General features: G+C 55.4%; 3 protein-coding genes across 3 annotated transcripts; 2 read left to right on the top strand and 1 right to left on the bottom strand.

Annotated features, from left to right (window-relative positions):
• The first annotated feature begins 2,871 nt into the window (after window positions 1–2,871).
• On the top strand, window positions 2,872–3,348 carry LOC147847967 (uncharacterized). The gene has a single exon (XM_087338712.1). The coding sequence runs from the start codon at window positions 2,872–2,874 to the stop codon at window positions 3,346–3,348; it is 477 nt and encodes a 158-aa protein (XP_087194838.1).
• Window positions 3,349–3,661: 313 nt separating this feature from the next.
• Window positions 3,662–5,344, bottom strand: LOC147847968 (bifunctional lycopene cyclase/phytoene synthase-like). The gene is made up of 2 exons (XM_087338713.1): window positions 5,099–5,344; window positions 3,662–4,984 (listed from the first exon to the last, which is right to left on the bottom strand). The coding sequence occupies exons 1-2, from the start codon at window positions 5,342–5,344 to the stop codon at window positions 3,662–3,664; spliced, it is 1,569 nt and encodes a 522-aa protein (XP_087194839.1).
• A 616-nt stretch (window positions 5,345–5,960) lies between these two features.
• On the top strand, window positions 5,961–8,117 carry LOC147847969 (phytoene desaturase-like). Its single transcript, XM_087338714.1, has 4 exons — window positions 5,961–6,380; window positions 6,443–7,216; window positions 7,288–7,829; window positions 7,895–8,117. Exons 1-4 carry the CDS (start codon window positions 5,961–5,963, stop codon window positions 8,115–8,117), a joined length of 1,959 nt encoding a protein of 652 aa, XP_087194840.1.
• Window positions 8,118–16,031: the final 7,914 nt, after the last annotated feature.

Here is a 16,031-nt window from a genome sequence, read left to right on the forward strand (position 1 = left end):
CTTACAGGCTGCCTTCCGGCCCGGCGTCCGACGATGCCACCTGAACTCCTGAACTCCTGATGCCCTTGTCACGGTGGCAAACGCTCCTTCAACCAGCTGCCAGGACGCCACCTCTGCAATGTCAGTTTGCCGTACTGTTGAAGCAGATTCGAAAATCCTTCTGATGGTGTTGTGAGCATGTGAGGCCGCAAGTTCCAAAAGCGGTGACTCCGTTCAGGGCGGGGAAGGCGGGGAGCCACGCATCTCCGGCCGCTCCACGGAGTGATGGGACCCTCGAACGGACTTGCTCCATCTCCTGGCGCTCTTGGCCTTGGTAGCTGACTTCATTCATCATATTGTTCGCCGAGGTAGCTTACCGACCCCAACAAGTATGTAGGTTAGAGCGACTGCTGAAGCAGTATGTACTCAAGCTCTGAGAATGCGCTCCTCGCCGAAGGCAGCATGGCATGCAACAGGCTCATCGTGGACTGAACAGTCTTGCTCTGAAAGCCTCCCCTTGGTCACTGGCTTCTGTTGTCCTGTACCGCTCCAAACTGCAGTAGAACGAATCAGAAAGAAACGCGACTGGCACACCACTGACACACTCAGATGAAGAACGCCCAGGTCGCTTAGCTCCCCCGGCTCCTATTCATGAAGCGACCGCACACTATTACAGTGCGAGAGGTCACTGTAGCCTGTACATGCAAAAGGCGCGCGGATATCTCAAAACGTTAGAAAGGCGTGGGACCTCGATTTAACCCAAACCCATCGATGTAAGGTCCTGCATCTATTCTGCGAGTCCATTTGCCCAACATTCCGTTTTGCGTGACGCTTGACGTGTGACCCTGACCCTGCTCCATGGCTCAGCATCAACCTGGGTATAGCTGGGTATCAAAGCGCGCGGGACCCGCATACTTCCCACATTGCATCAGATTGCAACCTCTTTAGCTGCGGCCTCAAATCCAGTCTCAAATCAAAACTTTAGTCGTTTTCGCCCTGTGTATCTAGTCACTGTGTCTTGGAGCGTCTTCAGATCTGTTCAACGCCAACCTACGCCAACCAGACGGCTCTACTTTCGAAGGTGTGTGGGGCTCCCTATAGGGGCCAGAAGAATGAGAGCCAGTCGGGTTCAATTGTTCGAAGGGGGGGAATGTTCAATGTTTGTTGACTTTTGAGGCTAGTGCCGGAGCGGCACCGCAGCGGCGTGTCTTGAGCAGTTCTTGAGCGCTGGAGCATCGGCCATGTATTTCTGTTCCTTCGTTCGGCGCGCGGCCCGGATCGCGGAATTCATGTTGGGCGGACACAAACATCAGAAATCAGACCTTGAGCGACTGAGAAGTGAGACCCACCAGGCATGCTGTTCAATAGTACATCGTCGTCAATTCCACTCTACTAGGGTCGATGTAGGGGGTCTCAATTTCGACTGACAAAGTGGCAATGCAGATGATGAGGATGTCGATGAGACGCGTTAGAGAGGTCTGTGTTCTGTGACCCCTGCCACCGCCGGGCCTGAAGATGCCCGAACCATCATGGGTCGTGGGCGGTCGAGGCTCATGTCCGAGGAGTTACAGGCGTCAGAAAACTCTATCGCAGGTACGGTGCATTGCATCGCAGATCTTTGGGGATGCCCGAAACCTCTGGCGTCTCGTTGTAGGTTGTACGTAGCGGGCGGATGCACAAAGTTACCGCTCGGCGCTCGGCGCTGTACGCCAAAACTTGCCAATCCAACTTGAGGAGCGCGCCAAAAAAAAAAGTTGCGCTGGACAGCGACGAATGTCCCCTCCATCGCAGGACTTTGCGCGCGGTAGTTCGTTTCTCCACGCAAGACGTTGAACAGCAAGTTGAGGTACCAAGGTTCGAAGGTGGGAGATCCGGTACTGCAGCTGAGTCGCTCGGTGGCACGAATGTGGCTAATCAGCCTGAGACAGATAGACAAGCCGACCGCCACAGTACCCACCGTCACCGCCACTGTATGTAGTGTCAATGTTCCAGGTGCCCCTTGAGGAGTACATAAAGGTCACGATTCACCGCTGTCATACGAACGCTGTCCTCTGTAACGCTTTGCCACAATTTTTACCGTCTCGACGTCTCCAAAACGCGACACGCCAACACTTGCACTCGCAGCAACAACCGTATCATCACCTACTATGGCTTATCCGCTCGACCCACCAAGAGCCTCGCTCTGGACTTTGCTTTCGGAGCACCCATACCCCAACGTTCCCGAGGGACTCGGTCTGTCAGAAGGCGTCTGGAGGGCTTCGCTCCACCCACTCTTCGTTGCAGCTGTGAGCGTCGGCTATCTCGTTTGTGTCAAGACGGCCAACGCTACTCGCAACAAGGAAGCACCCCGTGATCGCATCAAGGACACCTGGCTCACACAAGCGGTTCTAGCGCACAACGTTGGGCTGGCTGTATACTCGGCATGGACTGTAAGTTGCCTTGCGGCCACTGACTGCGCTTCTACTGCTGACACTACGCCACTTGCAGGCCGTCTCTACAATGCGCCATCTCAGCAGCTACTTTGCCAAAGGCAGTGCAGCCGGTGGCTTGGAGGGAGTGCTTGCTGCTTACTGCACGATCCCAACGCATGAGACTGCTGCAACTTCATTCGCAGCTCCCTTTGGCACTATCACCTGGCTGTTTTACATGAGCAAGCTGTACGAGATCGTAGACTCGCTCATTCTTGCGCTCAAGGGCAAGCATGTCTCCAACCTTCAATCCTACCACCACGCTGGTGCTATGTGGACGATGTGGTCCGGAGTTCGCTACTCTGCTTCTCCGATTTGGATTTTCGCTCAATGGAACTCGTGAGTGGCAGCTTGAACGGTATCGCGAGTTGCGTTGCGCTGCCGCTGACGTGCCCCTCACGTCTGCAGAATTGTCCATGCTGCCATGTACACCTTCTATGCAGTCACCTCGCTCAAGATTAGAGTGCCAAAGGCGCTCAAGCAGACTCTCACTACGATGCAGATCTCTCAGCTCTTCTTTGGCTGGTTCGTGGCTGCCTCTTACCTCGTCCTCTCCTACCGCCCCGATGCTTTCCCGGACCAGACACTGCCATCGATCGGATCTACGCCAAGTGCCTCGCTAGCCTTCACAGATCTTGTCTCCGCTGGCAATTCCAGTACTGCTGCACTGGGCTCTCAAAACATCTACGGCACGCCGTCGCTGGACAAGCAGGCCGTGTCTCGAGCGATCGCTGCATCGCTCAATGCCAATGGCCGTGCACCTTGCGTCTCTTCCACAGGACAAGCGTTCGCAGTCGCTTTGAATTGCGCCTACCTACTGCCGCTCATTTACCTTTTCTGCTCCTTCTACATGCGCTCTTACCTCAAGAAGAGCTCCGACAAGGCAGCGAAGAGCCAATAAGTGGCCAGGCCTTCATTAGAGCCAACCCGGCCAGACACCTCGAATCACCATTGTTACGCACTTCCAGGGCATCCCGTTCAACACATCACCATTTCCCGACCGCTCTGAGAGCACACTTGTCCGCACGCTTCTCCGGGCTCACATTCTCTCTGCCTCTCATTCACATCGTCATCATACTCTGTCCGCATCGTCATTCATATTAGCCTAATCGTGTCCTTCCGTGACACTCTCACTCACTCATTGCCTACATGGCGCTGCAATTCACGTGCATTATCCAATCTCTGCATTGCAGGTTAGCATAGTCCATTTATCCTTACGGCCCAGCGTAAACAGCTAGTGCAGCCACCCTCGCTCTCTCCCACGTGCCTACCCTTGCGCGGGCCCCAACGCCCCACTGATCTGGCGTTTGCTGACGAACACTTGTGGCAATCCTGAAATAGACAGCACAAGCCGCTCGCAGTCCTGCTCGGGCAGGTGATGACGGCAATTCGCCAAGGGCTGGTTCAGCAGCAACGTAAAGGGCCCTCGCTCGGTCGAGCAGGGCTAGGACGTGAGGACGAAGTTGGGCAGTAGTTGGCTTGGATACTTCATCCTTATCCGCCATGACCTTGTGTTCGCCCATCAGCCGCACATGACCTGTGGCCAGAGCGTGAGCCATCCACCAGTCTGCCTGTGGAAGGACAAGATAGCAACGTTTGAGCTCCAAAGCATCGCCGACGACATCTCTTGCAATATTGACGAGCTGAAGAGCCACTCCCATCCGCCTAGCCTGCCAGAGCAGATGTTCTGACTCGTTCGTCGGAGGATTCGCACTGATGTCGCGTGGGACTGCGAGGGAGGTGGGGACAGGCTTACCCGCTCGTCCCAGTACCACACGCACGCACATTTCGCCTACCACTCCAGCTACGCACTGCGCATAGTCAATGAGCTCCTCGTCAGACTGAAAGACGTAGCCCGTGGCGTTACCACCTAATCCAACGTCCACCTCGTAGCCTCGCAGCAGCTCATGCCACAGCTCTACTGGCAGCAGCTCTCGCAGGCTGATACAAGCTGAAGCACATGCTCTAAGCTCCTCCAACCGCTGCGAATTTAGCGAGGATTTTTGCCCTTCTCGAGCGTAAGCCGCGATAGAGCCTGTGATGCTTTCTCGCGAAGCATTGTCATCACCTGATCGCCTGACGGCATCCCCAAAGACGTTGTCGACCAAGCTATGTAGCAGCTGTAACCTCCTTCGCTGTTCCTTTCCCTCGTCTCCCTCCAATGGAGCATCATCGATGGCATCGTCTGCGGCTCTGCGTCGAATGTCCCACGGCAGCAACCTCGCTGCGCCCGCAAAGCTAGCACTGGCACGCTTAAGAACGGCCTCCGCTGTCGCTGCATCCTTGTCAGCCTGACTGCGCTGTGCTTTTGGGGCAGCAACAAAGGCAAGCCAGAGGGAGGCTATCGTTTCGAGGTTGAGGGGAAAGTAGGATGGCGACAGTGGAGATGCCTTGGAAGCGCTGAGCGTCCGAAGGTGCAGGGCGCATGTGTCGAAAGCCAAGGAAGCTGAGAGAAGTATTAGATTGGTGACCAGGAAGAAGGCTGCCTCTTCAATGGGTAAATCTTTGACTGGAAAGATGCCGAGCGAAGTCGCTTCCTGTCAAGGTATCCATCGTATCAGACACAAATCACTGATTATTTGCAACTTGCAGCAAGACTCACAGTGATGTGCCAGGTTCCTCTCCTCATTGCAAACACATCGGCAGCGCACAGTGTAGCACTGGGAGTCATCCAAGCCAGGGCGTAGATGATCTTCTGCCGCCCCGAGGTCGCCTTCCAAGCGCCTTGTGTGCCCCACCAGAGCAAAGCGATCGGCAATGAAGCCCACCAGGCGATCATTGACGAGTAGTAGTGATGAGTTCCAGGCTGAACATTGAGGGCTGCGACCACGAAGATGAGCAAGGGAACGAGGAAGAGCCAGCGCGAATGAGGCTTGGGCGAAGATGGAGCTCCCCATCGTAGTAACAGCGTCGAAAGCAGTGTTTGAATTAATGACTGTATCACAAACTATCGGCAACTGACCGTCAGCACAGCTGTGCGTATACCTCATCATCATTAGTCTACTCACAAAGGCGTACTCCTCGACTGGCACGTAGCCAACTCTGGCCAGTACGCACGAGGGCGGGTAAGTCCAAGCTCCCTGTCGCACAATCTCATTGTCCCAAGGCGTGGTCCACACAAAGGCGATGGTGGGAAGCATGATGAGCTTTGCTGTGTCCAGAGGCGTGAGAAAGGGCCGTGCGAGTGCGTAGAGCAACGTTAGAGCTGGCAGCGTAAAGCGCAGGTGGAACGAGAAATAGGAGAGCCGACATCCTTCTGGCGGCGCTCTTGTTGATAGCAAAACGAGTATGTCTTGAGGTAGAAGCCGTGGCGAGCGCGACGCTGCACCGACACGTGAGCCATCGAGGGAAAGGGAAGAGGAGGAGAAGAAGAAGGGGGAGGGTATGTCGAGTGATTGGGTATGACGGAAACTGACGGAGAAAGGTGACCACGTCCGGATGGCACCTGCGACGCTCGAGTGACCGCAAGTTGAAAGTAGGATGCACAAGATGGAGCAGAGTGATCAATGATTCATGTATCAAGTTGTGGGTGCGCAGAAAAGATGCTGTAGACTAGCCGCGGCCGGCTGGGGTTGTCCGGAAGATGCTCATCCAACGGCACACTACGGCACGTCTCTCGTCAGCGGCGCTGCTCCACGCTCTGGGGCAGCCTGGGACCCTGCAGCTAAATTAATCAGACGTGCAGGTGTTGGTCATCCGCCCGGAGAAGTTCAGATCGAGGCGTTGCTGCTTCGCTTTGCTACCCTCATCCATCGCAAGTCATCGATAAGCACGTACAAAGTCATGTCTGCGGAAGAGCATCAAGTCGAACAGGCTACGGCGGCGGTACGCAAAGATGCAAAGCACGTAGTCATCATCGGAGCAGGAGCCGGAGGAACCTGCTTGGCCGCGCGGCTGGCTCACAAGGGCTACAAGGTCACAGTTGTCGAAAAGGTAAGCTGACAAGCAGGCCCAATCGAAATTGTCATTATGCTAATCGTGCCGTTCGTATGCAGCACGACCAAGTTGGTGGGCGCTGTTCTTTGCTGAGACGAGAGGGTCATCGTTGGGACGTTGGTCCCTCGCTCTACCTCATGCCCGAAATCTTCGAAAATGCCTTCAAGTCGGTAGATCGGGACATTGCAGATTACGTCAAACTACAACTGGCATCTCCATCGTACACCATGCACTATCACGATGGCAAGTCGCTGCAGCTGTCGTCGGATCTCATCGCCATGGGCAAGATGCTAGAGAAGTTTGAGCGTCCTGCCGGTAATCCTGATCCCCTCGGCTCTTTCATGGGCTTCGTCAAGGAGGCAGGAGATCATTACGAGGAGTCTATCAAACATGTGCTGACCAAGGATTGGAGTAGCTTGAGTGCACTACTCGATCCAGCCCTCTATCCCATGCTGTTAAGGACCAAGGTACTACACATCTACAGCAGTCTCTACTCGAGAGCCTGCTCATTCTTCTACTCCGATCATATTCGGAGGGCATTCACATTCTCCAGCATGTATATGGGCATGTCACCCATGGATGCACCTGCCACATATTCGTTGCTACAATATGCAGAGTACGCAAAGGGCGTGTGGTACCCCATCGGGGGTTTCCAGACTGTTGTAGCTGCCTTTCAGAAGATTGCAGAGGAGGAGGGCGCTACGTTCAGGTTCAACGAAAGCGTCAAGAAGATTGTCACTGCTGCAGATGGCAGTGCCAGTGGAATCTTGCTGGAGAGTGGAGAGGAAATTCACGCGGACGTCGTTGTGAGCAATGCTGACCTTGTTTGGACGGTGAGTGAGGAAGGCGTGCAAAGTGTCTGTCCCAGACTGTCCCAGAGCTCAAATTTTGTCGCTCTCTGTAGTACAACAACCTTCTGCCACCAAGCTCGTACGCTCGACGCCTGCAGAAGCTGGATCAGACATGCTCATCGATCAGCTTCTACTGGGGCCTCAAGCAAAAAGTTCCCGAATTGACGGGGCACAATATCTTTTTGGCCGAGCAGTACAAGGAGAGCTTCGATCAAATCTTCCGCGAAGGGTTGCTTCCTACTGAACCTTCATTCTACGTGAACGTTCCCTCTAGGCTCGATCCCTCGGCAGCTCCGTCAGGCCGCGACACGCTGGTCATTCTGGTCCCATGTGGACCTTTGCCATTAGCAGGCAAGGGTTCCCCAAACCTTCCAGCCACACGCGAAGCTTTTGCTGCCACAACGCAGCGTGCACGAAAGCAAGTGATAGATACGATCAACACTCGCCTCGGTCGAACAGACTTTGAGAGTCTCATCGAAGTGGAAGAGGTGATGCAACCTCACGATTGGCAGGAGCGCTTCTCACTCTTCAGAGGCTCCATCTTGGGATTGTCGCACACCATTCCTCAAGTACTATGGTTCAGACCTACGCCTCAGTGAGTTGGCTCTCTGAATGCTAGTTGCAAACCACCTCATGCTGACTAGTGTAACGTGTTCAAAGACATGCCAAGATCAAGAATCTCTTCTTTGCGGGTGCTTCGACGCAACCTGGAACGGGCGTGCCCGTAGTCGTCGCGGGAAGTGGCGTCGTAGCTGACAAGATTGATGACTTTTTGCGCAAAGGAGGAACGTCACAGCAGGGCGGCATCAGCCCCTACTCACTTGTCGCATTCACACTGCTTTTGCTGTTGATTGCTGTGGTGGTAGCATCTAAGAATCAGTAGAGATCCTGCTTAAATGAAGTCATTGGCTTAATCGCGTGTTGGCTGTAAATTTGATTATCTGGTGTACAACTATCGAATGGCCTAGACTGGTAACAACGAGGGGTAATGTTGGGTACATTTCGAGGTGGTAGCACAGTCGTGGATGACGCTGAGAATTGGACGGCAAGAGATTCGGGGGAGCCTGGTGACCTCGGCCGTGGAAATTTGGGGTATTGGTACGGTGCCGACATCAAAGGTACCCCTTCGACCGAGTGTCGCATTATTATAAGCTACATGGGAAACTCGTCCTAGCGGTGCTCTTAAAGTTGCAAAGTAAAAGATGCATTCTGCCGTGACCCTACATGATTCTGGAGGGTCCAGCGGTTGTCCCCTCTACGTCCTCATCCTCTTTCGTATGAAGCACGTAGGCGACCTCATTCCTGATTTCCTTCTTGAGTTTGCTTTCGAGACGCTTTAACTTTCCTTCGTAGTATTTTTCCATATTGTCAAGCGCAGCATCAGCATCCTCGCGCACCTGCTTCAATTTGGCATCGAGATCGGCCTGTATCCGCAATTCGAGGGCGGCCAATTCGCTCTCCCAGGTGGCTGGACTGTCCCCGCTGGTTGTGGAAACGGGCGTGGCTGACAATCGACGCTCGACGCTCTTGCGGCTCGAGAGAACTGGGCCGCGACGTCCAACGACAGAGACGGCGGCAGCTGAGCGCTTAGGCGGATCAAAGGAGCCGGATGAAGAGGTGCCCACAGCACTTGCCGAGATCGTTCGTCTTGTCGGGCAGATGGATCGACGATGGCAGGATGCTGATCCCTCATTCGTTTTGCCCTTGGCTTGTCCTTGGCGCCCGCAGCCTTTGAAAGTTTAGAGGAACGTCCAGACCCAGCCTCGCTGTCCTCTGACAACGACGAAGAGAGATCGTCCAGATCGTCTACGTTTGTTGACTCAAGCTTCGCTCTCTTTCTCTTTGGCCGTTCGTTCTGCCAAGCCAGCATCTCCGCCTCCTCTTCGCGCTTGAGCACTTCCGCATCCTTGCTGGTCTTTTCAGGCGAGTTAATGGGCAGTGGAGGCACTGACACCGTGGAGGGAGGCGGAGGCTTGGGCTTGACATTGGGGAAATGAGGAGTGGGTACGCATATGCGACTGCGTGGGTGCCACTTGCCACTGCGACTGGATGCAAAGGTCTCGTACTTTGGAACGGGAGGAGGGCCATTGATGGATGTAGCGTGGGTGGAGGAGGTGGCTCGCGATGAACCGGTACTGGAGGATGACGAGGCTTCCCGCCGACGATCGGCAGCGTGCGACATGCGTCTTGTGAGGTGCGTTGACGAGCGTGGCCGTTGACTGGATGTATGCGCACTTGGTGGTGGTGGTGGTGATGCTGTGCCATCACTGTTGCGAGCGAAGGTCATCGAATGCGAACGCGCACGCGCACGCGTAGATGGCACGCGACGAGTGGAGCCGACAATTCCAACCACTCGACGGTTTTGTGTATCAGCCTGTCCTCACTTCTTCCTCCCGTTCTACTGCAGCCATGGCGTCGTCGCAAGTGCATCAAGCATACTACATTGGTGTAGACGTGTGAGTGTGGCAGCAAACTCCCTTGGCCAACATATCGCCTAACCCTCGCTCGCGCAGGGGAACGGGTTCAGCTCGAGCGGCACTCCTCGATGCTCAAGGCTCCATTTTGGCCGAATCCACGCACAAGACGCAAACATGGAATACGAACGCCAAAAACAAGTACGATGCAAGGATCTTCGAGCAGAGCACGTCGGACATTTGGAGCATGATATGTCACTCAGTCAAGGACTGCTTGGCCTCATCGGGTGTCGATGCAGCAGATGTGCGGGGCATTGGATTCGATGCAACGTGCTCTCTTGCCGTCGTTGATCGACAGGGCACTCCCGTCGAAGTCACGCCAGGATCCAATGGAACCATTTCCGAGAGCGTGCAGAGAAACGTCATCTTGTGGGCAGATCATCGGGCCGAGGAGGAGGCCAAGCTCATCAACGAGACGGGCAACATGGTCTTGGACTATGTAGGCGGCACAATGTCGGTGAGTAGTGAACAGAGACGGATCAGGAATGCACTTCGAACGAATGCTCACAGCGATCACCTCAACTTGCACGCTTTTCGCAGCTCGAGATGGAAATTCCCAAGATCCTCTGGCTCTCCAAGCATCTGCCCTCGGACGTCTTTGCCAAAGCTCACTTCTACGATCTACCGGATTACCTCACCTATCGAGCCACTGGCTCGCAAGCGCGATCGAACTGCAGTCTCGTATGCAAGTGCTCATACGTGCCACCTGGTGTGGGTGGAAGTACCGAAGGTTGGCAGCGTGACTTTTTTACGCAGATCGGCTTGCAAGGCCTAGTCGATGAGAAGTGGGAGCGCCTAGGCGGGGTGCCAGGCAAAGGCGGCTTGGTACTGACAGCAGGTCAGCCTGTAGCCGGAGGACTCACGGAAAAAGCAGCAAAGGAAATGGGATTAAAAGCTGGCACTCCAGTCGGCTCTGAGCAGTCGGTATCAAGACAGAGTACTTGCATACGCAGGCTGGATCGGCACTGTACGCAGAGCGGTACGAATGCGAACCAGAAAATGCACATTCACGCTCCACACTAGAGGATAGCAAGCATCGTCTGGCTGCTGTGGCAGGAACAGCACATGTCCACATTGTGCAAAGTCCGAGGGCGTCAATGTCAAGGTGTTTGGGACCGTACAAGCATCCGGTCTTCCCTGTGAGTTTGGCCTTGAGCATCGCGGAATGTAAGATGCAACGCTGAAATCAGCCCTCTACACTTGCAGGGAATGTGGATGAACGAGGGTGGCCAGAGCTCTACGGTCAGTGTAGCACGTATCTGTTGTGCCCCTAAAAGCTCGGAGTCTATGCTCTCTCCGTGAATGCAGCTTATCGACTACATTATCGACACTCATCCCGCCACAGCTGCTGTCCCGTGCGGACCTCGCCGCAAAGAAGAGTCAAGATCTTTTCTACTGAGCTTGATTCACCAGCTGATGCAGCTATCCAATCGTCAAATGTTCCTCATCCATCCTTCGTAACCAAGGATTTGAATCATTATATCCCGACTTGCACGGCAATCGTTCGCCCTTGGGCGGACAGCTCGATGCGCTGTCTCATCGATGGTCTGTCTCTCGACGTTACGAGGAAGATTTGGCGCAAAAGTATCATGCGACTTTAGAGGCCATCGCTCTGCAAACTCGCCATATTCTTGAGAGACTCAATGATGCGGGTCATGAGATTCGCGCATTCACATGTCGGGCGGGACACGTCAAGAATGCAATGTTCATGCAACTCATGGCGGATGTTTGCAACATACCGGTCTTGCTAACCTGCAAGCGCAGTGCGAGCGTCGTCATCGGAAGTGCAATGTTGGGACGCTTTGCGGCAGACATTGCCAGCCAAAGAGGGGAAGCCATTGGAAGAGCAAGATCAGCTGAACGCTCGGCTTTCGAGAATCGCGAAAGACTGTGGACGCTAATGGTGAGTATACTTGGAGAGCATGAAGATAGAGCTTAGCAGCGTGATCACTGAGCTAAGGTAAAAACTTCGACGTCAGGTGAAAATGGCCAAGCCTGGAACTTACGTCTATCCGTCAGGCCGATACGAAGTTGGGCGCGCTCTTTGATGCGAAGTACAAGGTGAGTAGCTTTCTTTGCTTATTCTCTCAATGCAAGCCCTCATCAAGCCCATGCCGTACCGCAGATCTTCCACGAAGCCATCGAGACGCAGAGAAGATGGCGCAAGATGATCGCCGACGCTGTAGCTTCTTAATATATGCCAGCGTCAACGGACTTTGTTTGCTTCGCCTGTCACTTGACCAACTGAACACACGCATCTAAAAGAAACCGAAAGGCAAATCGTTACCAGAAAGACAGGAGCTGTGGAGAGCGTAAGGAATCTAATGTACAGGTCGATTCGGTGAGACGTGGCGAGAGCACAAGAGACAGGAGCAAACACATCTTGCAAAGGAACGGCGCGGAAGCCGCTGCGCGCGTTGAGGGAGCGGGTGACCAGGAAAGATGAGACCGAGGGTAAATACGATAAGCGACGGCGGATGTGTGAGTGCGTGGAGAAACCTTCTTGAGGATGAATCGAACTGAATTTGAAGTGGCCAAAGTGAGCATGAGATGAAGCAATGGCAGTGAGAAATGGGGTAACGACGATAAGGTTGCCTTGTATCGAAGTCGAGTGGGACGAAATGGTTGAAAATAAACGTGTGTTACAGCGCAAGCTACGAAATGATGGCCCATGGCTGTGCATCGCCTGCTGCAGTTCTTCGTCCCACCATCGTCTGCCTTGCGCTTCTGATTGGAACGAGCCTCACCGATAGAGGCCATGAAGAGATCGCGGGACTGGGCTCCCCATCGTCGCTGCTGTCGACGCCGCTTGGCGTTACGGACATTGGCCCCGCACCGCTAAGTAAGGCACCTTCTGTAAGATTAGGGAGCTCGTGGCTGATGAAACGCCAGACGGCAGGCGTGAGCTAGCAACAAGCTCCGGCGTTTCGGCAGTTGCCTCATCGTTGCCCGTCAATACGCCAGCTTCTGGACACCAAGCAACGTAGCCAGCTCAGTCTGAGGGTCTTCGACATACGATGCATCGATGAAATCGAAAAAGTCAATGTCGACGGCTGCCTCGGCCTCTGCTTGGAGGCGTGCCTGCTCCTCGGCACTTTGGGCTGGCTCAGCGGCAGCGTTGATGACGTTAGAGCCCACAATCTCATCCTGGGCAAGCATGGCCAAGAGTCCTTCGAGGACCTTGCCGTCTGCAGCGTGCGACTGCGAGTCATCAGCACTGATACCCAATTCGCCAGCTCCTCCAGACCCCAGAGCCTCTTGCCAGCAGACTCCGCAAAGGCTGCTGGATCACGCTTTTCCAGCTCTTGGTCGCGCTGACGACGCTCAGCAGCAGCAACTTCGGCCGCTTGCGCAGGATTGAGCAGCTGAGTGGCAGGAGATGGAGCAGTGCCTGCGTTGGCGGGCGAAGTTTGACTCTCGCCATTCTCCGCCTTGCGTTTCTCCTCCGCTTCCTTCTCAGCGATCTCACGCTTAACCTGATCCATAATGTCGCGGCTCGTCTGAGCCTTGCTCTTGCCAGAGTCATCCGTCGAAGCTTGCTTGCCCCTCTTCGGTTTCGGCTTGGGAGCAGCAGCTTCTTGCCGGCCTTAGTGGAACCCGGCGTTGTGCCGAGGCTGTCTTGGGCGAGTCAAGGATGGGACTGCTCTCAGTCGCCGGTTGTGCAGCGGTTTCTGCCTGCGCATTCGCTCCCTTGGTGCGCTTCGTCGGTGGAGGCTTGAGATCTTCCACTCGAAGGCCGCGCTTGATCCATGCATGGCCGCCAACGTATCGTCAGACGGCACGATGGGAGCCTGCGGCGGCTGGTTCGAGGACTGGGCCATCATCTGAGCCTGTGCGTGAGCCTGTTGCTGCTGCTGCTGCTGGAACTGCTGCTGCTTGAGTTGCTGAAGCTGTTGCTGCTGCAGTTGCTGGGCCGCTTGTTGTGCCTGTTGCTGAACTTGCGCTTGCTGTGCCTGCTGCACCTGCTGTGCTTGCTGTGCCCCACTGCTGACTCGCGCGAAGCTTCTCTTGGTTGAGCTCGCGAATGAGGTGAGCGGTGAGCTCAGGATTAGAGCCTCGAACGAAGTTGATGCAGCGATGAATTTGCATTTTGAGCTTTTCCAGATCGGCCATTGAGAAGATACATTTGCGCTGCGGCACGAGTTCGAGCTGATCCTTGAACATGAAGGCCATGAGCTTCATCTCCTTACACCAGCCATGTTATTCTGCATAGCCAGGAAGGCAGGCAAAAGTGCATTGAGCGTGTCCGTGATGGCGTGCATCTGCGTGATCTGGAAGAACACAGAATCCTTCTCTTGCTCAGACAGATCCTCTTGAAGTCGAGGCGAGCTGTGAATGGAGGGAAGAGGTGAGATGACATCCAGCGAGCAGTCGGAACATCATGTTCTACTCACGCCTCTGCACGTCAATTCTTGGTCAATCACAGCCAGCTTGTTGCGAGCGTCCAGAAGCTGCTCCTTGGTGACGTTGATCCGTTTAGGCTCGCCTGGCTGACCTTCAGCTTGCTGTGCGTTGGGAGCCTGCGCAGGAGCCTGGGCAGCATTCTGGCCTAGCACAGAGGCGTGCTGAGCTTGCGCATCTGGTTGCAAGCCATTCGGTGGGAAGCGCGCAGGCTGAGGCGGGCCCATACTGCCGGGCTGAGAAAAGTTCTGCGCAGGATACATCTGCCCAGGCTGCTGCACCTGCTGTTGCTGAGCTGGCAACACGCCAGGCGCGACCTGTCCACTCGGCTGGGCACCATAGGGAAACGCGCCTGGTTGCTGCCCAGGCTGCGTGGGAGCCTGGGCAGCCTGCTGCTGCTGCTGTAGCTGTTGCTGCTGTAGCCGTTGCTGCTGCTGACGCATCATCATAGCCTGACGTTCACGCAGCTGCGGAAGCTGACCGTTGCGAACGATCGTTGCAAACTGCTCCTGCGTTAAGCCGAGCTGAGCAAGTTGCTGCGGTGCAAGAATTGGCGCCACGGCGCCCTGTACCTGTTGCTGGCCTTGCTGCTGCTGCTGAGCCTGCTGCTGTTGTTGCGATGGCTGAGGCTGCTGCGGCGTCTGACCAGCGGCAGCGGCGTTTTGAGCTTGCGCACGCTGTGCTTGCATTGCCCGCGTCCAGATCTCCTCAAAGGGCGCAAGCGAAACGCGGTAGGCCTCGGCAACGTGCTGCGCGTAGTTCGGACTCAAGTCCAGAGCTATTGCAACCTGATGCCATCCGTTACGTTGCTTCACTGCTTCTCCGCCGCCCTGACCCTGCACAAGCGTGTATAAGCGGAACATGTCGAGCTGCCGTCCTGCAATGCTGGCCGATGCTGATTGAGGCTGTCCACGCTTCGTGTGCAGCTCGGTCAAGGCTCGCGTAAATTGACCTGCATTAAGCGTTGGTACGACGGGCGCTGACGGCCCGGCTTGCGCGCTGCCGATTTGCGGTGATGCGCTGGCAATGGGCGCAGCTGGCGTTGGCGGCGCAGCGCTAGACCTCGAGACTGGTCGCATCGTTGGCGAGGAAGCAAGCATCGGCTTGCCACTGGGCCCAGCTTGCGTTGCAGGTGCAGGTGGCCTGACTTGCTGCTGCTGCAGCTGTTGTTGTTGTTGCTGCTGTTTGTTGCTGTTGCTGTTGCTGCTGCTGCTGCTGCTGCTGAGCAGCTCGTGCTGCCATGATACGTTGCGCCATCTGCGCCTGCGCGACCTTGGTCTCGTTGAGTTGGCGTTGAAGTACTTCGCGCTCAGGAGCATGCACTACCGTGCGCAACTTAGCCTCCAGCTCTGCAACTCGGGCAGCCGAGGTGCGCATGAAGTTGAGTGCCTGCGGACTACCTGCCATCCGCAGGGCATTCGCCATTGCTGTTGCTGCTGCGGACTCATCTGCTGTTGCATAGGTTGACCAGCAGGCTGGCCTGATTGCTGCTGTTGAACTTGCGGCTGTTGTTGCATGACGGAAGACTGCGCTGTTTGCTGCTGGTGCATAGAGTAGTTTTGCATACCAGGTGCACGCTGGCCTGTTGCTGAGCTTGCTGCGCCTGCTGGAACGTGGTCGTACCTGCGCTTGCGATGGTACTTGCTGTTGACCGATCTGAGGCGATGCTTGCGTCTGACCCTGCTGAGTGGCTTGCTGTTGACGTTGCTGAGTAGCATGATGGTTTGCGTACGCCTGCGCCTGTTGTTGGAGCTGATGCTGCTTCTCTTGCGGCGAGAGAGCCGTCCACCTTGCAATGGCCGACTTGAGACCAACGATTTGAGCTTCGTTCAGCTGACCTTGACGCGCCTTCTGCAGGGCATTCTGCAGTGATTGGGGCAGCTGAGCCATGGCTTCAGCCGCAGCCGGTGGTCGTGGTCGCA

This window comes from Azolla caroliniana, unplaced genomic scaffold, assembly GCF_043228905.1.
Source record: "Azolla caroliniana isolate FFs.n. ecotype wild unplaced genomic scaffold, voAzoCaro1.0.p SCAF_556, whole genome shotgun sequence".
NCBI lineage: Eukaryota > Viridiplantae > Streptophyta > Polypodiopsida > Salviniales > Salviniaceae > Azolla > Azolla caroliniana.

Coding starts and splice junctions, on each gene's coding strand:
- LOC147847967 (XM_087338712.1), top strand. CDS start 2,872: ATGTACACCTTCTATGCAGTCACCTCGCTCAAGATTAGAGTGCCAAAG.
- LOC147847968 (XM_087338713.1), bottom strand. CDS start 5,344: ATGGGGAGCTCCATCTTCGCCCAAGCCTCATTCGCGCTGGCTCTTCCT. Junction 4,985..5,098: donor ATGACTCCCAGTGCTACACT/GTGCGCTGCCGA, acceptor ATACCTTGACAG/GAAGCGACTTCGCTCGGCAT.
- LOC147847969 (XM_087338714.1), top strand. CDS start 5,961: ATGTATCAAGTTGTGGGTGCGCAGAAAAGATGCTGTAGACTAGCCGCG. Junction 7,217..7,287: donor ATGCTGACCTTGTTTGGACG/GTGAGTGAGGAA, acceptor CGCTCTCTGTAG/TACAACAACCTTCTGCCACC. Junction 7,830..7,894: donor TGGTTCAGACCTACGCCTCA/GTGAGTTGGCTC, acceptor ACGTGTTCAAAG/ACATGCCAAGATCAAGAATC.